Source organism: Neoarius graeffei, chromosome 16 (genome assembly GCF_027579695.1).
Source record: "Neoarius graeffei isolate fNeoGra1 chromosome 16, fNeoGra1.pri, whole genome shotgun sequence".
Taxonomy (NCBI): Eukaryota; Metazoa; Chordata; class Actinopteri; order Siluriformes; family Ariidae; genus Neoarius; species Neoarius graeffei.
Window position 1 is genome coordinate 37,871,057 of NC_083584.1, and position 20,348 is coordinate 37,891,404.

Here is a 20,348-nt window from a genome sequence, read left to right on the forward strand (position 1 = left end):
AGAACCGGGTGAAGAACCTGTTCCTTGTTGGTCAAAAAGGGTAACAGAAAGGCCCCAGTAAGCCATGAGGTTCAAACCAAGAACCTTTTTACTGTGAGGAGATAGTGCTAACCACTGCACCACTGTGCCACCCTATATATAAAACAGTAATGAAATATTTATTTGTTCATTTATTCAAAGCAGTTGCAACAACTATTAACTGTTCTGTGGTCATATTTAACAGTGCAGATTGTATTTATATAATATTTATTACACATGCATTACCATATCACCTTTTAAAATACTTGTACAGTATCTCATTATAGATTTTGTACTGAATTCAATTCATTGTATTGAATCTAGTTAACTTCCAGTTAACTGTACTATTTTAGAATCAGAATAAAGTCATTAAGACATGTAATTATCTAATCAGCCAATCATGTAGTGCATATATATATAACATCCATCCATCCACTATCTGTAACTGCTTATCCTGTGCAGGGTCGCGGGCAAGCTGGAGCCTATCCCAGCTGACTATGGGCGAGAGGTGGGGTACACCATGGACAAGTCGCCAAATCATTGCAGGGCTGACACAGAGAGACAAACAACCATTTACACCTACGGTCAATTTAGAGCCACCAATTAACCTAACCTGCATGTCTTTGGACTGTGGAGGAAACTGGAGCACCCGGAGGAAACCCATGCAGACACGGGGAGAACATGCAAACTCCACACAGAAAGGCCCACATCAGCCACTAGGCTCAAACCCAGGACCTTCTTGCTGTGAGGTGACAGTGCTAACCACTACACCACCGTGCTGCTCATATATATATATATATATATATATATATAAAACATGCAATGTGTAAAATAATAAAGAAACAAAATAATATGAATTATACATGTAAAAAAATAATTGGATGACGGCAGGTTGGGTGGGGGTGGCATGGTGGTGTAGTGGTTAGCACTGTCGCCTCACAGCAAGAAGGTCCTGGGTTCGAGCCCAGCGGCCGGCAAGGGCCTTTCTGTGTGGAGTTTGTATGTTCTCCCCGTGTCTGCGTGGGTTTCCAATGGGTGCTCCGGTTTCCCTCACAGTCCAAAGACATGCAGGTTAGGTTAACTGGTGACTCTAAATTGACCGTAGGTGTGAATGGTTGTTTGTCTCTGTGTCAGCCCTGTGATGACCTGGCGACTTGTCCAGGGTGTACCCCGCCTTTCGCCCGTAGTCAGCTGGGATAGGCTCCAGCTTGCCTGCGACCCTGTAGAACAGGATAAAGCGGCTAGAGATAATGAGATGATATATATGTGTGTATGTGTGTATATATAACATGCAATGTGTAAAATAATAAGCAAACAAAATTATATCAGTTATACATGTAAAAAAAATAATTGGATGACAGCAGGTTGGATGGAGGTGGCATGGTGGTGTAGTGGTTAGCGCTGTTGCCTCACAGAAAGAAGGTCCGGGTTCGAGCCCCGTGGCCGGCGAGGGCCTTTCTGTGCGGAGTTTGCATGTTCTCCCCGTGTCCGCGTGGGTTTCCTCCGGGTGCTCCAGTTTCCCCCACAGTTCAAAGACATGCAGGTTAGGTTAACTGGTGACTCTAAATTGACCGTAGGTGTGAATGGTTGTCTGTGTCTATGTGTCAGCCCTGTGATGACCTGGCGACTTGTCCAGGGTGTACCCCGCCTTTCGCCCGTAGTCAGCTGGGATAGGCTCCAGCTTGCCTGCGACCCTGTAGAACAGGATAAAGCGGCTAGAGACAATGAGGTGAGATGAGATTTACGGTTGTAAATACACTTCTCCACCAGCAGAGGGCTCCATTCGCGTGTGACTCTCCTCTCTCATGTATCAAACACACACACACACACACACACATATATAAAATACTCACTCGTAATTATTAAAAAAAAAATAACTTTTGCGCTCGGAATTAATCGTCACTGATGTTTTATTGTGAACATGCAATCGTGCGGGTAAGCCTTAGCGATGCTTAGGGGTGCGAACACACCTTTTTGTTCAGGCAGTCCGGCGGGCAGCTGTGCGGCGCTGAAAGACCCCGCGGCCTTTCGGCCCCGCTGTCCGTTTTGTTCACTATCCTACAGCGCCTGTACACAGCAGGCGGGTCGGTGTGCGGGTCGGTGTGCGGGCCGGGGGAGGGCTGAGAGAGTGAGTGTGTGTGTGAGAGAGAGGGGCAGCTGTCGGAGTGTTAATTATTTTGGGGTTAAGTGTGGCCGAAAGCTGTAGGAAGAGAACAGCAGCGCCACTGTTAGGACACCCTAGGGGTCCGCGCAGACAGCAGCAGTGTGAGAAGCGGCTTTTCTGAAAAATGGAGCCGAGTAGTGAGGAGAGGACGGGAGACAGGCCCGAGGCCAAGCGGCCATAAGTTTAGCCAGCTAGCCATACAGCTAAGCTAAAAGCTAAGCTAAGCATTGTAACTGAGTGAAACAGAGCTTCAGCTCCCGAGGCTAAAGAAAGCGATACACTTTTGATGAGCATCTCTGTGGTCTCGGTAACGACAGCAAGTCATTTCTACAAGTTTGTACTTGTGTGTGTGAGAGACTTTTTTATTTTTTTAAATTTTTTATTTTTGTAGAGCAGTTTTGTCCCTTTCAAACTTGTCTGAAGTTGTTTTGCGTGGGCTCCGAAGTTCTGCATTTCAGTCCTGGACTGTTTACAAGCTCAAGTCTTCCCGGTTGTTTTTTTATGTGTTGTGACATTTTGTATATTTGTCAGATTTTCTCAGCTTGTTTTCCTGTAGACCGGGACATCCTGAGCTGAGGTCCTCAGCTCTGGACTTTTTTTTTTTTTCCCAGTTTTATAGTGAGCGGCTTCGGCTTTTCTCCACAGAGGCATGGAGGAAAATGACAACATGGACTATTTTTACCAGCAAGTTTTGCAGAAGGACGTGAGCCGGCGGCTGCAGGTTGGTCCCGACCTCATCGACTACCTGAGCGACCCGCAGCGGTCCTCCGACGTGGAGCAGGAGAAATCTCGCCTGGATAAAACCATAGACGAGCTGACGGGCTGGGTCAACTCCAGCAATTACAAGGTACCCCGGGACTGTGATGGAATGGGTCAGGGTACTTCTGTGTTCAGCGATGATCAGTTTTGCTTTGTTGTGACAGCTCCAGCTCCACCAAAGTGCCTTTTACATCTCATCTGAACACTTTTTTTTTTGAAGTCTTTATGATCTAATGGCTCACCAGGAATGGTTTTCTTTGTATTTGCTGCTTGTTCAGGCTTTCTTCTGTGCCTGACGTTTATTTATTTAGCCAGGCTTTACTGGACCAAGTGTACATTCTGCTTAGTAGCTTCAAATCTACAAGCTGAGCAGTGTTGTATTCTGTTCTGTTCTATTCTAGTGTATTGTATTGACTCCTAATGCCGGCTCATTCATTATTTTCTGTATTGATTTTTCTGTAAATCGAAATGGGGTGAGTGAGCATCTTCTTCAGGCTGGGGGATGGGACCAGGGCGAGTATTGTTTTCTGAGTCTGAGGAGACAGCGTTCATGTCCACGCCTGTGTTTCGTTTATAGGTGATGAGGTTTTCCTTTTTAGAGACGCACCGATTCGACACTCAGTATCAGGACTGGTACTGCCTTTAAACTCTGAATTAGTGTCACGTCAGATTTGACAAGATCAATCCGAGTTTTACGTGGAGAAATGGGGTAATTACTGGAAATTTAGTCCTGTCCGAATACATCATGATCTTTCTGAATATCATGCTGTGAATGTTCCCTTTCCTTTCGTACTATGACCAGTAATAAGAATCCCAGCCCATATACGTATCCAAACGGACATGTTTGTAAATATTCGATTATGTTCTGTACGAACTGTAGGTTTCGGCCTTTTCTGTTTATAGACGATCCAGGAAACTCAAGTCTACTATTCTGTCGTGTCCTGATGAAACCAAGCACTGGCCATGTTTAAAATACAGAACAATAAAATATAGATGATATTTGAAAGGATTTGTCTGAGGAAAAAAGGTTAGTTATTGAGTTCGTAGCACGGATTTAGCTTGCGTACATGTTATGGTCATATGCTTGTGTGGCCATGTGCCCTCGTAAAGGTCAAATTCATTCATTTTCTATGCCGCTTATCCCTTGCGGCTCAGCTGGAGCCAATCAGCTGAGCAAGAGGCGGGATACACCCTGGACAGGTTGCCAGTCTATCTTGGGGCTAACACAGAGACAGACAGCCATTCACACTCACATTCACACCTTTGGGCAATTTAGAGTAGCCAGTTGACCTGATCCACATGGACTGTGAGGGGGGAAAAAACGAAGCACCCAGCAGAAACCCACACAGGCACAAGAACAACACGAAACTCTGCCTTGGTCGAACCCAGAACCTGCTTGCTGTGAGGTGATGGTGCTCAGCACTGTGCCTCCATAAGCTTAATACAGTCAGCTTGTATTAAAATGAAATGTATGTAGTATGTATGAATTTTTAGTGTGACAACCATGTGTACATCATGAAGACAGTCTCATCTTTGTGACCGATACAGCAATGTGAATTAATCATAATTGTTAGTCGTCCTATGGCAACATTACTTAACAGGTAACTGTTGGGAAATCTTATGCTATCTGAGTAGGACACAAATGGTCTTTAAGGACGCCACCATTAAGACTGTGAGGTGTGGGTTTTTTGGTTTTTTTTGCGTAATTTGACAGCAGATCCTTGCAGAGAGCAGATGTTTTGTATTATCAGCTAATACTCAAAGCCGATAGATATTGGAAATGGAAAAATGAGAGCGGTTCATTCTTATATCGTTTGTTTTTTTAATATTGTTTGACTGTACATCTGTGTTTTGTTTAGGCGTTTCCTTTCCCTGTTATGGCTAGTAAAATCATAATAGCTTGGAATTAATAATTTATCGTGGACATTTGGTTTATGTATGTCTCTATGAATGCAGTGTCTGAGCCAGCATTGTTTACATCCACAGCCTGATACTTAAGTGAAGCTTTGGTAGGCGAGATGTTTGTGTTTAGGAAATAGCTGCATGATGTATTTCATTTATTAAACCTAAACTTGGTTCATTTAGATTGCTGTATAAAATGAGGTGGATTTTGTTTGTTTGTTTGTTTGTTTTTTTAGTAAAATCAAAACCAAATGTAGTGCTGTGTGTGGATTTCTCCTTTATCTGTTCTCTCTGGCTTAATGAAGGCAGAACGCATGCTATTCTGTAATGCAGGTTTTTTTAACTGAATGCAGTAGCTGCTTATAAGACCAGCACGAATCTCGTTATCCTTGTGAAGGGAGGTTGCAGTGTCTCTTTAACAAGTTCAAACAGTTGTGTTTGCTATCGAAGGAAGTTCAAAAGCTGATCAGTCCATGTGTCAGGTGGTATCTATACAGCAGAATGAAAAATGGCTGAAAATAAAGTGTCACGTGGCAAAATTGAAAAATCGACGGATTGTGAGAATTGAACAAATTGTTAAACATTTGATGTTTCTTGAGTCCATCAAGAAAGAGTCCTATGTGTTGTGTATATACTTTTCCATTCATGTTTTTAGATTTTTGTTAAATACACATGAAAAATCATCCAGGTCTGGTAGGCACACACACTCACCTGTCTGATTGCAGTCAGGATCCTCTTTGGCTTCTTTGACTAAAATAGGTCATAACTGAAGCTGCAGGGATGTAGTGAATATTTGATTGTTTCTCTGGAATGTTAACTTCCATCCTGTACTGCCAAGAAACATACTGCAGCAATCCCAGCACAAGCCTCAAACACATTCTCTCACGCGCGCGCACACAAATATTCAGAACATTTCTCCCAGACATAACATTTGTCTACAGACACATTCATAAAGGCATCAGGAATCCTCTTGGTTTTCTATTGAATTTTATAAAATGTTGAATTTGCATTCTGTTAGCAGAGGAGGTAGTGGGTTGTGGGTTTTTTTTTTTTTTTTTTAAACTTTGGCTCCCCTACTTTTATTTATTTATTTATTTATTTATTATTTTATTGGTTGGGGGGGGTGTTTATAAGGAAAAATATGAGTACAATTAGTCTGCATTTTCAGATGACTTGTGTCTCTTTAATCTGATTTCAGGTTGCATTGCTGGGGATCGATATTGTCAGCGCGTTTGTCGACCGGCTGAGTGATCGCTTTCGAGGTTATGTAGGCACAGGTAAAATATGTTCTTGTACAAATGACTCTCTATCAAGCATATGACCCGAAACCTTCATTAAAAGGATGTGAAAAAGATCCCGTTATGAGCTGTTGTCTCGTTGAAAGGGGAATACCACAATGACTCAATACACATAAGATGACATAATGTTCAGATGAATGCCACTCTCTCAGCTGTCTTGGCTGCCCACCCTCGTTTTTTTACCAAGGAAACGGCTTGTTTTGCTAGTAACAGAGCAACCCCCACGCACCCAGAGCCCCATTCCTTTCTGGAATCATGATGCAAGAGGGAGGGAGGAAAAAAAAAGGATACAGATGCTCCCAACCCTGATTTTCAGTTACCTCTGCCCTGTACATTTTGCTTGATCTAAAATGCCCATTTTCTCTCTCTCTCTCGCGCGCGTGCACACGTACAGTGGTCCCTGCATTAGTGGATCGTCTGGGTGATGGGAAAGATCAGGTACGAGATCAGGCACAGACGCTCATTCTCAAGCTGATGGAAGAGGCAGCCACTCCCATGGTTAGTTACTCTTCTTGTGCTCTCACCATCTTCACCACCAATAGACATTTAAAAGAGAAAAAACTATTAATGTACAGCTCTGTATGTGCCTTCACTTCCCTTTCTGTGACCTCTTAAAGCCCCTCCTCCTTCTCTTGTTTTGTGCTTGTTCCTGTTTCAGTACATGTAGTGACTAATTCTCTCTGTGTGTCTGTGTAGTACGTTTGGGAGAGACTGTTTCCTGGCTTCAAACACAAGAACTTCCGAAGCAGAGAAGGACTGTGTCTGTGCCTGGTCACCACACTCAACACGTGGGTCTTTTGACACTCTGTACACTGTAGTGCGTAGCCTGAGGGGTGCACCAGGGGGCACTGTCCACATCCCATGGCTTAATTCAAGGAGACACATTTAAGCAGTCAGGTGTTCATTTATAGGGAGGAATATTTGCGATTTTGGAGAAGTTTGTGTATATATGTCTATTCATATATAAAACACTATACGGTGTAAAAGATAAAGATTTTAACACTGCTCCGTTGTTGCAGTAATGCCGTTACCCCTCAGGGCCTCTGCATGCTCTTGCGACAAGGCTTTCGCAGATAGCTTTTCGCAGACAGTTGTAATTTATCGTTGAGTAGGGAGTAATAGGCGTGCGCGATGTTATTCACCGCCACAACGCAAGGGGGCGCGAAGTCGCGAAATCGCTAGGAGTAGTTGGTGGGTGTGGTTAGTGGAGTGTTTATCCTCCGGTTACTTATAATGACTAGAACTGGAGTCGTATAGATGTACGTACTTCCTCACTTCCTCGATCAACCGCTCTTCGTGCTGCTCCATCTTCGCTCGTGTTTTTAAAAATGGCGGTCGTGAAAACAAACCAAACCGGGAAAGTAGGGAAGCGGAAGTGCGTGTACAGCGGATGTAGAGTGGACCAATCAGAGCCCTCTTGTCTGCGAGGCTGTCTGCGGCGGTCACAATTTTTGGGAGGTGCGCGCAGAGCGTCTGTGGGGGGGCTTCGCAGACGCCATCTGCGAGGACTGGGTTGTCAGCATAAATTGGCCTTCAGCCTCCAAGTTCTGCAAAATTCCATGGTAATACTATGGGGGGGGGATAAAAAACACCGTTTGAGCCCATGTACAGGGTTGAAACTTGGCGGTCACCAGTGGCGACTAAAAACTGACCAGGGCCACTAAAAGTTGAGGTTTGGTCGGATTTGAAAAGTACGAAAAAAATTAAATAAAATGCTCCTTCCTTGGAGTACCTTTCTTTTCTTTGCTTTCCTTTCCTCAACTCAAAGTTTGTGAATTCTAGTAAAAGTTTAGTTCTAAAGTGCAAAATTCAAAGCCATTTGTGAGTTTGCAGATCGTGCCACAATATCCACTGCTGTATCCAAAATCACTCACTATATAGCGGACTATATAGTGAGTTCGCCATTTTGTAGTGCTGTGAGAATTATTTCACCCTGTATGGTGGACTCCTAGTATTCCACAATGCATCGTGAAAAGCAGTGTACAACCGATGGTCACTAACCAAGCAATATATTCCATCATGCACTGTGGTCGTGCATTTCCACAAAGCTGTAAAAGCTGTTTCATAAGGAGCATTAAGTATTTCAGATTGACTATAGCAGCGGTTTGTTTTTCCTTATGACAACAGGTACGTGACAAATTTATAAGTTGTGGCATGAAAATGGCAATAACACTGGAGTGTGTTGGGGTGAATGGATGGAAGACAGAAACATAAACAGGCATTCAAGTACAATTAAATAGTAAGAGAATAGGAAATAAGCTAAAATAGAATAAGACAGATCAAATACAAGAATAGAAGTTAGAGTGCAGAGTGAGGAATTAACCAAAAGCCTCAAATTTGATTTAAAGGGATAGTTCGGGATTTTTGACATGAATCTGTATGGCATCCCCATCAATAGTGTCGTGCAAACACACTGACTTACCCCTGACAGCATCCTGTGAGTCCAGTTCTTGTCCAGTTTTGGTCCAGACGAAAGTAGTCCGGCAAGTTTGTTGGGGTCACGAAAGTAAAACGTTTTTCGTCTCAAAACAGTATGTGTTCAAAAGAGTGATATATTTGCATCACAAAACCATTGCCAAATAAAAAGTCAGACCTCGAAATCGCTTGGCACTATTTTCTCTCCCTTCTTATCACTGCGCGCTGCCGGCTTCATCCAGCTGTGGCTCCAGCTTCAAGGATAAGCTGGAGCCGCATAAGTAGGAGTCCCGGCGGGTGGTTTGTATTCGATTCGTTTATATCCTGACCTTGTCAGCTGTCAGAATTATGTTCATGGACCCAGTAAGCTGGTAAATAATATATATATATACACACACACACACACACACACACACACACACACACACACACACATATATATATATATGTGTGTGTATGTATGTGTGTGTGTGTGTGTGTGTGTGCTCATTGCTCATGTGTGTGTGTGTTCACTGCTTCAGATGGGTTAAATGCTGAGAGGAATTTCACAAGTGTGTGATGAATAAAGTTGTGCTTTCTAGACATTCCAGAGAAATAAACCTTCACTTTATCTCAGAAGGTCTGTCAAGATTCATTATGCGCCACTTAACAAATGATTATCATATTGTAAGGTCATTTTTCAACTTTAAGCTGCACTTTTTTTTTTTTTTTTATTATAGCCTTAAAAATGAAGATGCTTTAAAAAAAATGAGCTCATTAGTTTCTTTGTTTTAGGCTTCTGTTTATATTTTTCTGGACCAGAAGCAATAAAGCTACTACTAAGGCATTTTACGGGAGGGAAGAGGGTTTTTATTTATTTATTTACAGTATACATACATACATGCATGCATACGAACAACTCCAGTCCAACTTACAGATAAATAGCTTCTTAGTCTGAAATAATTGTCGTAACTGTGTCCCTCTTTGTTGTTCCATTTCAGGTACGGTGCCCAGCCACTGAGTCTGAGTAAATTTGTACCACATCTGAGTACACTAACAGGAGACCAGAACCCTCAAGTATGTATTTGTTTTTGTATGGCTTTTCTGTGTATGTTTGTACTGGTGTTGTGTATTTAGTGCCGTGGGAGCCGCTGGTGGGAACCAGATCACCCAGTGAGAGTATGATTAAGAAGACTAGTGAAGTGAGTTTGTAGCTTGTGGGAGGGTTTAAATTTTAAAGGCAGGGGAAAAAACATCAGGTAAAACCTGATTTAAAAAAAAAAACCAAGATAAAACCTTATGTAAGAATTGGTAAAATAGGCGAGAAGGCTGGAATGTTTGCAGGTGTGGGTGTGTTTGTTTTTATATTGGAGTCTACAAGTATTTGCAAGTATGTGTATCCTGCAGGTACGGGAGACCGCTATAACAGCTCTGGTTGAGGTTTATCGGCACGTAGGCGAGCGAGTGAGAGCAGACCTGGGCAAGAGAGGACTGCCAGCTGCACGGTCAGTCTGTTTCACTCTTTCACACACCTTTACTCTTTTCTCTCAAATATACATTACAGTGTTTTCCCCAGAAAAAAATTAAAGCCCTAAATTCCGGCATGATAAAACACAGACAATTGACCGCCAACGGTGCAAAGTGAAACTAGGGGGGTCTGGGGGCATCCCCCCCCCCCCGGAAAATTTTTTGAAAATGGATGCTCTCAGGTGCATTTTCAGGGTCTCTGAGAGGTTTTAGATACATGATTATAGGATAGATTTTAAGTGCTTCAATGATTTCTGACCTAAATAGTATTAATGTATACACATTTGAACTTTCACCTTAAAGTTCAACATGCAGGTTAAACTGTTTTTGTGATAGATTACTGAGGTATACGATAGATGTGAAAATCTACGGGGATCCCTTGCACTTAATTATCTCTGATCAAGTCGTGTTGTAACAAAAATGTGCATGAAAATATGACCAGCGGTTTGCTCCATCTTATGCAATCCAATGAAGAGAATCGATCATCATGACCTCCTGTTGATCACAAAGGGATCCGAACCTAAGAAGTGCCACCTTAAAATAAGTTGCTGTATTACTATAACTGTAATGATTTAGAATGTTTCTGATGCAATTACCGTAATATATGTATAACTAAGATGCACTGAAAAGAAAAGTAAGGCAACTGCATATTATAAAATTTAAATTTTGGCACTTTATTAAATGGACTAGATTAAGATTAAAACATATTTAAAGGAAAAGAAAACTTAATTCATACATTTAAGTTTGCAGAAAGATTATCTCATCTCATTATCTCTAGCCGCTTTATCCTGTTCTACAGGGTCGCAGGCAAGCTGGAGCCTATCCCAGCTGACTACGGGCGAGAGGCGGGGTACACCCTGGACAAGTCGCCAGGTCATCACAGGGCTGACACATGTAGCATAATTTTGAATAATAATGATAAGCGTATTTGGCAGTGTGATGTCACTGTGAGCCTTTAACAAAAGAATAATCCGGAGCCTTCTTTTGTTAAATGGATCCCAGGGACATCACACTGCCAAAAATGCTTATGATGGTTATTTGAAATTGTTATATTTGACACATTTGGACAGCTTCACTTCGTGAGAGTGTTTATCAGTACATAATCTTTCTGCAGACCCAAACTAATGAATTAAGTTTCCTGCTCCTTTAAAGCAGATTAATTCTCCTCGGCTTTTGCTCGGCCCAATGTTGGTCAGCCCTCTCATAATCCATCTTGCTGCCATCCATGCTAATGTGGATCAAATTGTCCAGCGAGTCTTCTCCTAGCTTATTAAAGTCAGTCGGCTTTGTCCGTCTGGTGGGGGACAACATCGGCAGCCAGTGAGATCGCTTATAATGAATCGGAAACTTCCGGGGTGTTTGACGTTTTCTTTCAATATTTTTATTGGACGGTTTGAACACGTGATCTTGACGTAGCCAACAGATTACAGTTTGTTTACATCATACCACGCGGACATATTACTTTGACAGAATTAACACAAACATTGGAAAAAAAGACCACTTGTTTAACACCAATATCAATCAGTATGTAAATGGATCTGTTATTTGCTGTCTTATGTATCTAGTTACTTGTGGGTAGGAAATTTTAACGTATCGGTATAAATCTAAGCGTATCGGATTTTAACTAAAGCGACTAAGCGTATCGGCAGGCAGAGCAAGCGTATCGGGCCCGATACACTAAAACGCTTTGGGGAAACCCATGCATTACCTTAAAGTCTCAGAAATGCATAAACAGTTTATTACTTTTACATACGAGATATCAGCAAACTCAACACATTATATTCGAAATGCATGTAAAGTAGGCATCCGCTTCAAATAGTGAGGCCTACAGGAGATTTACCATCATCTTGGTAGTTTAAAAAAAAATAAAAAAATTGTGATTTGCATCTCTTATTGCCACACCAGTCGTTTCTTTCTACATTAAATATTGTATTTATAGGCTGAGTCAATGTTTTAAGGATAAACCCTTTCCCAGCATTACTGCCATCTTGGTCACAGAGAAATACTAAGATTTTTATGATGTAAATTTTTGCCTCCACCACTTGTACCACACTTGATCTAAAATAATTCCACGATTAAAATAAATTAGGGCAGAACTAGAAACGAACTGTTCTTTACAAAGCATCTGAGTCCGGTCCATCTGAACTGTGGGACTAGGTAGTATTGCTTTCGGTGTACAGTGCCTCTTAATACAAATAGCAAAACGGCCAGAAGTGAGGAAAATCTTTTGTGTGCAGGAGGAAGTAGAAAGAATGGGGACATTTGCACAAGCAGCTGATGGTTAAATAAAGCTCCGGTGGCCCAAAATGAAGTCGTGCTCTTGCTAAGAAGACAGCAGTGTTAAGATCTGACTCACAAGATTATAGTGTGCAAAACAAGAAGAGTAGTGATTACAAGCATGAATATGTTGGTTACATGTCACGCATGCACTGCATCACATCCAGTTTATGTTGACATGGCTGAGAAATGGCTAATTCAGTAACAGAGAAGGCCCACAACTAAACAGATATAATTGGTTATCATTGTTGACCCAACACAGACCTTGAGAATGGAGCAATTTATGTAACATTACATTTTATTAATGGCATTTAGCAGACACTCTTATCCAGAGTGATGTACAACATACCCAGAGCAGTTGGGGGTTAGGTACCTTGCTCAAGGGCTCTTCAGCCATTCCTGCTGGTCCAGGGACTCGAACCGGTGACTGTTTGGTCCCAAAGCTGCTTCTCTAACCATTAGGCCATGGCGTCGCCGTTGTGTGTAAATGTTGGCGTAAACCAAACCGCACTAAAAATGTTTCCACCAGATTTACAAAAGTTTGAGTTTCATACTTGTGTGTGCATGTTGAATGGCAATCACCTGTAAATTACTAAGCACATGCACAACATGGTTAGTTTAGATTTAATGATGCCCACAGACCTGCATAAAGAAGCAAGTTTTTTGACTCCATGAACGATCATGGTAATGTCTGAAAAACAAGTGGAAGTTATCTTGACTCACTACTACACCGATAGAAATATTTAATAATATACTAATAAAACTGAGGGCTAAATCCTGTGTCAGCTGTAGGGATGGAACTTATTTTATTGATATTGCTGCCATTATAGGTATGATCTTTATCGATTTCTGATCAATTTTTGTGTGTGTGTAAGGGGGGGCCCTACAGAGGTTTTCAGCATCACTGCAGCTTTTGTATAAACACAATGTAGAATGTCTTGCCTAATAGCATTTGATTAAGTTAAAGAGCAGTGCTACTTTTCTTGAAGGGATCTACCTTGGAAAACAAATATGAAACTAATGAAATGAGAGAATATTTGTACAGCATTCATTTTCATTTAGGTTTACTTAAAGAGAAAATCTGCTAAGCCTGCCTGCATGGCATTAATCTTATAAGATCTTTACCCTCAGTAATGGACATGCTTCTCAGTTGGGAAGCAGTTGCACTCGTGCATAGATTTAAATACACCCAGAAGCAGAAGAATAAAAGTAGAATGTGCTCATACTAAAGATTTGCACATCAATCTGTTCGTATTCAGCTCGATAAAAAGGCCTCATTTATTAAGCTGAATATAAATGTATCTATGTGTAAATCGTTGTTGGTAGAGCAGTAGCGTGTGGCACGAGAAGAAGTATCAGCTGTGTTACTGGGAATTTAGAGCACTTCAATGTCACTGCTCGGTTAAAACAAAAATATCCAGCCAGCGGCAATGGAAACTGGCAATGTTCAAGGAATAGAGGACAGTGAGCACAAATTGTGTAGTTGGAGGCTGTAGACTCTAACGCTACATGTACGAGGTTGACTGATAGGATCAGTGAGAAACTCGTTTTAAAACCCAGGCGTTACTGCTGTATCACTCCTAGCAGTGTGACAAACTTTAATAAACCTGTATTACTGTTGACCTGTGAATGGTTCGCTATGTAACATCAGGTCAGCCGTTGTCTTGTGCTGCGTTTGACGTGAGGGTTTTTGTTTTTTCTTTTTCACATAAAACACAAACTTGCTCAAGCCCCCTTTACACAGCCTGTTGAAGATGGGAACGTTGCACCTTTTTTCTGCCTCGCCGTTCTGTGTAAAAGGTCCGAATACGGAATGGGAGGTAATTTTGTTCTGCCTCTGTGTTGGAGCGGTTGGTAGTAACACAGCCAGAGTTGATGCCTGTGTAAAAGGCACAAGCCAGCATGACAGGACGGGGTGTGACATTTTTGATGTTGACATTGTTCTTTCCAAGACTAGCATGAATTCAAACATGTCCATCTATGGCGTGTAATGGTATGTTCAGACCAAACGTCGAAAAAAGCGTTAAAATTCACTCAGGCTGCCCTGCCAGTGACGCTGTTCTTGCGGAGTGTGCACAAACTTCAATGTGGACGAAATAGATGGATAAAGTTCATTCGAATGCTGCGTCTTGCAAGCTTTATTTAAAAAGGTCGCAGAGCAAACATGCATCAACTGGTATCTTTGTGCTGTCTGACCACAAGTAGGATCCAAGTTAACCTCATGAAATATTTTAAATGTTAAGAAATCAGTTGATGAAGATAAATAATGAACAATTATGATTACATGTTTGGTAAGAAAGTAAACTAAAGACTTTAAAAGTCATTTGTGTTGATAAGGGGCGGCACGGTGGTGTAGTGGTTAGCGCTGTCGCCTCACAGCAAGAAGGTCCTGGGTTCGAGCCCCGTGGCCGGCGAGGGCCTTTCTGTGTGGAGTTTGCATGTTCTCCCCGTGTCCGCGTGGGTTTCCTCCGGGTGCTCCGGTTTCCCCCACAGTCCAAAGACATGCAGGTTAGGTTAACTGGTGACTCTAAATTGACCGTAGGTGTGAATGTGAGTGTGAATGGTTGTCTGTGTCTATGTGTCAGCCCTGTGATGACCTGGCGACTTGTCCAGGGTGTACCCCACCTTTCGCCCGTAGTCAGCTGGGATAGGCTCCAGCTTGCCTGCGACCCTGTAGAAGGATAAAGCGGCTACAGATAATGAGAATGAGATGTGTTGATAAGTACGTTGGCAAATTTCAACATGCAATTTATTCTTTTTAAGTTAAAAAAATATATATTTATATCCCTGTATACAAACACTGTGGAAACTGACAATCACAGTGATTAATTTCTCCTCTTTTGTACTTGAACAGTTTCAGTGGAACTAAAATTTACACAACCGTGTTCTTGAGGACTCTTTAGAGCGAAATACTTCTAAATTCTGATTGGCTGCTGCCAAACTGCGTTTTAGCTCATTACCCTAAAGTTGCATAGACTTCAGCTTTATTCTGATGGCCCACCGCCAAAGAGGCGCTGCCAACAATCTTGCTGCCAAGAGGCACTAGCTCACATAGAAAATGAATGACTGACTTCCGGTCGTTTTGATGCTCTCGCCGCGTTTGGTGTGAATATCGAGTAAGGTCTGTGTGCTTTTCTGCCTCAAATCTCTTCCCACTTCTCTTCAATTTCTCCAACGTATTTCTGATCACACAAACATGTTGTCCAGCAACTTTGCGGGTATAAATGTGGACAGCTGGCAAAAGCATCTCAACCCTTTGTTTTGAAAACAATATCGGTATGCTCGGGATATTTGTATTTCCAACATGTAGTATGTTTCATGTCACGCTAGACGCCGATGCGCTGTCGTGTTGCACGTCACGTCTCTGGTAGCGGAACGCCGGCACACTGTAAAAACACACTGATGCAGCTTTATGCCAGCTTTGTTTGGTTCAGTGTAAACAATCAGAGCTGGCATAATGAGGCGTCTTCTGTACAGTAATACAGCGGGGCTTCAGAAAGTTCTGTAATGTAGGTGGAATCGCTCTTTATATCTCCTTTCTCTGTCTTGCAATGTTTAATTGAAGCAAACCCAGGCTGCTGCATGCTCAGTCAAATAGGGATTTTGCGAAGTAATGCATGCCTGCTTTAGTGCTCACTTTCAGAAATGCCACAAGCGGTTTGGAAGGACTCCTACAGCTGTTGAATGTTTGGTTTCTCTTTTTTTTTTTTTTTTTTAAGGTTTTTAACACTGTGGATTGGTGTGCAATGCTGGTAGGAATTTTTTTTTTTTTCCTTTTCATCCCAGAATTTTGCAGTTGGATGTACCCCCGTTATTTTGAGTGTATGGTAGACGGAGTTAAGCTGAGCTTTTTAACACTGCCACATAATGCTTTAGCTATTTTTAACTTTCGTGTATGTGCAGACTGCAGACCGAAACCTTTTGTCGCATTTATGCACATGTCTGCTGTGTTCGTGACCATGATAAACTGCACTGTTCTGTCTTGAGCAATGCAACTGGTCAAGAATACTGAACGTAAGGATTTAGTAAAATGGTGAAGTGTTTTTGGGATAATGTAATTTATTCATGAAGCTTGGACAAATAGACTGAACATGCCACATATTAAAGTGTGGAATTTCCTATCTGGGCACTTTTGTCTGAAACCCATTTCTCCTACTTTAACAATGGTCATCTTTTATAGTTATGATAAGAATGCACACCTTATCCACTCTATCCCAAATATTACATAAATCTGCCTGTGACGTTTGTGAACGTGTGCACGGATGTGTGCGCGCGCGCGTGTGTTTTTTGTCCTGCACCATTTTGATTGGAATTCTGCTGCATCATGTCCTAATTGTATGGTTGTATCTGATTTGTCCAGGGAGTGAAGGAGAGTGCATGTGTATGTCATACACGCCATAAAACCTGGAGTATTGTGAGCATTGGACACAAACTAGGCCATAGGGAAAGCGTGAGGATAACTGAGGAAGAGGGGAAACATCTTGTTGACATGGTTACAGACTGAAAGGCTGGCCTTAAAAGACGTGCCAATCAAAACGAGAGTAAGGTTGAATGACGTGGACGGGCTGAAGGAGGGAGGAAGGACGGTATGAGACGGGGTTGTGTTGAATGTGTGTGTTGGGGGAGGGGCAGGCTCATTCGTCTCGTCTCCAAGCTGCTGTCCCCTCCCACTGGCATGTGTTCCAATGAGGAGGCTATGTAAAGGGGAACTGAATCCCTTTGCTGTCACACACATACTGCTATGCAGTTTCTCTGTCCTGAGCGCACACTCATGCAGGACACTTGGTAGGAGTTTGCTGCTTTTCTATCCCCTTTCACATACAAACAAGATGACGGTGTCTGTGCAGGTGGGTGGGATCATTTTGCTCCTTGACCCTTTTTAAAACCCTTTCATTATGCTTTTCTTTGTTTCCATTGCTGTTTTTGCTGTAGTGAGCAGCTTTGGCGTTATTTCTTGTCCCTCTCTGAGGCTTCCTGTTTGCTTTCTTTTGATCCCTACACCATTTTGGAGACAAAGGGGAAGAATTGGACAGGGGCTGTACTGACTGTGTGCACGCGCGGGTCGCGTTTCTGCGTATGCGAGGATAACATGGCTGATCCGTATCGACTGTGATCATTTTAACAGACGTGTGCTCAGTCCCTCACTACACCCTTGCATGCATAAGCATGGAGTTGCACACTGTGTGCAGAAACTCCTCCAGGGTATCAATAATATTTCTTCTTTTCTTACGTTTTGCTTGAGTTTTCGGTCTTAATACGAACTGGCTACTGCATGCATGATTGTCTGTCTTTTTTCCAACCACTGGGCATTTGTAGCTTTGAGTAATGCAGTTGATGATGATTTATTATTGTCTGCAGCTTTCACCCTTCTTCCAGTGTTGAACGTGCTCTCTTTAAATACATCCTAATTTTCCTGCGTGTAGTTCCGCTGTTGCTGAAATGTCAATTTTCAGAATATGTTTAGAGCATAGTGCACATATTGAAGTTATTCTAGCATGCTATGGACATCCATTTCTCCTATTTTTCTAGATATGAACAATATCATAATTGGTGCTATACACGTACTGAATGCCATAAATGTGTAACTATTCAAGTATAGTTAAATAGTTTGTTGATTTTATATTGTACTGTATACAAACAAGAAGGAGCATCCTGATGGACACTATGGGGTAGATTTCTGCTTGATACATGAGAAGTGATATGTAGAAGCTGGTTTAGCTTCCATTCCAGTGATACTTCAGCTCACCAGCTAATTTAATTAGACAGTAGCTACGCATAGCAGTTACCAGGCTGACCACTTTCTATAGGTAACCTGTGGTCAACTGAGTGTATTCAAATATTGTGACTTTTTTTTAATAAAAAGCATGGAATTCGAAAACTTGTCCAAAACTCATTTGCTGCGTTTTATAATCGCAAAGTATTCCGGGTTTTTGCCCTTATTCTGAAAAAGACGGTATTCCTCAGGGATGCAAACGGCGCGCCTTTTGGCGGATGCTGCCTTTTTCACGGCTGAATCGCGCAGATCCGATTTTTTTTTTTTTTTAAGGGGGAGTGTTGGAGTGTCTGATTATAATTTCATCAAAGTAAATTCTGTACTTTAAGCAAATGCCGTTACAGTCCATGAAACATAGGAAGTATAAGTATGAGAAGAAAACAGTAAATCAGAAGGCTGCGCACGTTTGCAAACGTGCGCAGCTTTCTGATTTACTGTTTTCTTCTCATACTTCCTATGTTTCATGGACTGTAACGGCATTTGCTTATTTAGTAATTTTAATACAGAATTTACTTTGAAATTATAATCAGACACTCCAACCCCCCCCCCCCCCCCCCCCCCAAAAAAAAATCGGATCTGCGAGATTCAGCCGTGAAAAAGGCGGCATCCGCCAAAAAGCGCGCCGTTTGCATCCCTGATTGCTACGAAGTGGTTTACATGGCTAATGAAAATTCCGCTAATATTCCTGTTTATATGCATCCGCATCTCAATGCACAGAGCTGACCGTCAACAGGTAAGAGGCCATGTGTCACAAATCGCCATAAAAACCTCAGTTGAGATTCATATTCCGAATACACTGTATACATGTCCAAAAAGTGCTCCTAAAACCCAAATAATAGCAGCATATCCCACGTCTTAAGTGGAAAATGCTACATTTGGAATAAGGCCAAATTCTGAATATCCAAACAGAATATGCCATTTTCATGACCCCTGTTAAACTCCAAATATTTGAAATAATAATGGAATATCACTGTGCATGTAAATGTGCTGTCATTTTGTCCCTTGATTGAGCTCATTGTGAGGTTTGTTATTACATTTTAATAGCATCGGCAGGGTTTGAATAGAGCGCAGCCTACCACTTTCAGTTTTGGCGATCAGCAGTTGCACATCATCCATTAGGAGATGGGTGCTGTGACTACAGTGTCTTGAAACTATAACTGTCTCTAGAGGTCTGTTTATTTTTTTTCCATGCACGTTTGAGTGCCAAGGTTTTTGGTGAACTGATTTCAATGTTAAGGTTTTCATAGTCTCTGAGAAAGACAGACAGTTAACCTTGAACCACAAAGTAATTAAAAATAAAAAGTAAGTATGCTAATTTTTACACTGCGAGTTAGTGCCGACTTCAACCACTTCTGGTGTCTGTTACACGGTCAGTGTAGACTGTCATGTTAGAAGATAAAGGTGTTGCTTAGTTGGAGTTTTTTCTGCTCTTGGGTACAGGTTATATTGAGGTTTTCCATGAATTGTACTCACCTTGCTGTCACCTTGACAGGCTTAAGACTCTGCTAAACATCAAAGGGAGCAACACTGTTTTATTCTCTTCCAAGCTGAGAATCCGAGACCAGGAAATGCCTTTGTTACGGTTCCTTTGTCATATTGTGAAAGTTCAAGTGTTCCAGTATAAGCTATCCTGGAGCTTTATAGAACAGTGTTCATTTTGTCAATGTAAATTTTGACTAAGTCTTCATTGGTGGCCTTTATTTCATGACTAAATTGTAACAGCAGCGTGAATGGAAAAATATTTGACCTCAAAAATGAAGGTGAAATCTCTGTTCGTTATACCTAGATGAATAAAGACGAGACAAAATAGCTGGTGCTGTTCAGGCAGATAACCTAGCTTACTACTTAAGGGAATTTGTAAAGCCAGGAGAAGTATCCAAGAACAAAATCCATTATAGTGTGTTACTTTCCCTGTTTGTGTTCCTGACCGTAGTTGAGAACCGGGAGAATCCGGCTCGCTCGCTGAGCCGCTCATACAGCTTTCATAATGCTCCTGGATTCTAACAGGTGTGAGTCAGGATGGACACGGACAGACACACACTCGCATGCAGACACAGTGTTTGTCTGAACAAAGTAACATCTTTCTTAGAAAATAGTGGTCATCACAATCGGTGTACAAAATGGTGTCTTCAGTTGATAACTAGCAAAACGGTAACTGAATCCTGGCTAACGCCACATGACTTCCGCATAGCAACACCACCAGTTGTGTTTCAAAATAAACATCTGGCAATACTCC

At 41.9% G+C, this 20,348-nt stretch overlaps 1 protein-coding gene across 17 annotated transcripts in view; it reads left to right on the forward strand.

Annotated features, from left to right (window-relative positions):
• The first annotated feature begins 1,994 nt into the window (after window positions 1-1,994).
• Window positions 1,995-20,348, forward strand: part of clasp2 (cytoplasmic linker associated protein 2) — an 83,585-nt gene continuing 65,231 nt past the window's right edge. For 14 of the 17 annotated variants that reach the window (XM_060942889.1, XM_060942898.1, XM_060942893.1 and 11 more), the window contains exons 1-6: window positions 1,995-3,029; window positions 6,042-6,120; window positions 6,536-6,639; window positions 6,838-6,929; window positions 9,537-9,612; window positions 9,943-10,040. In XM_060942889.1, the coding sequence (XP_060798872.1) occupies window positions 2,832-3,029; window positions 6,042-6,120; window positions 6,536-6,639; window positions 6,838-6,929; window positions 9,537-9,612; window positions 9,943-10,040 (647 nt within the window). In that variant the 5' untranslated portion in view covers window positions 1,995-2,831. Of the gene's footprint in view, window positions 3,030-6,041; window positions 6,121-6,535; window positions 6,640-6,837; window positions 6,930-9,536; window positions 9,613-9,942; window positions 10,041-17,092; window positions 17,187-20,348 lie in introns of those variants that run through there. The other 3 variants (XM_060942904.1, XM_060942905.1, XM_060942906.1) reach the window with 2 other exon arrangements.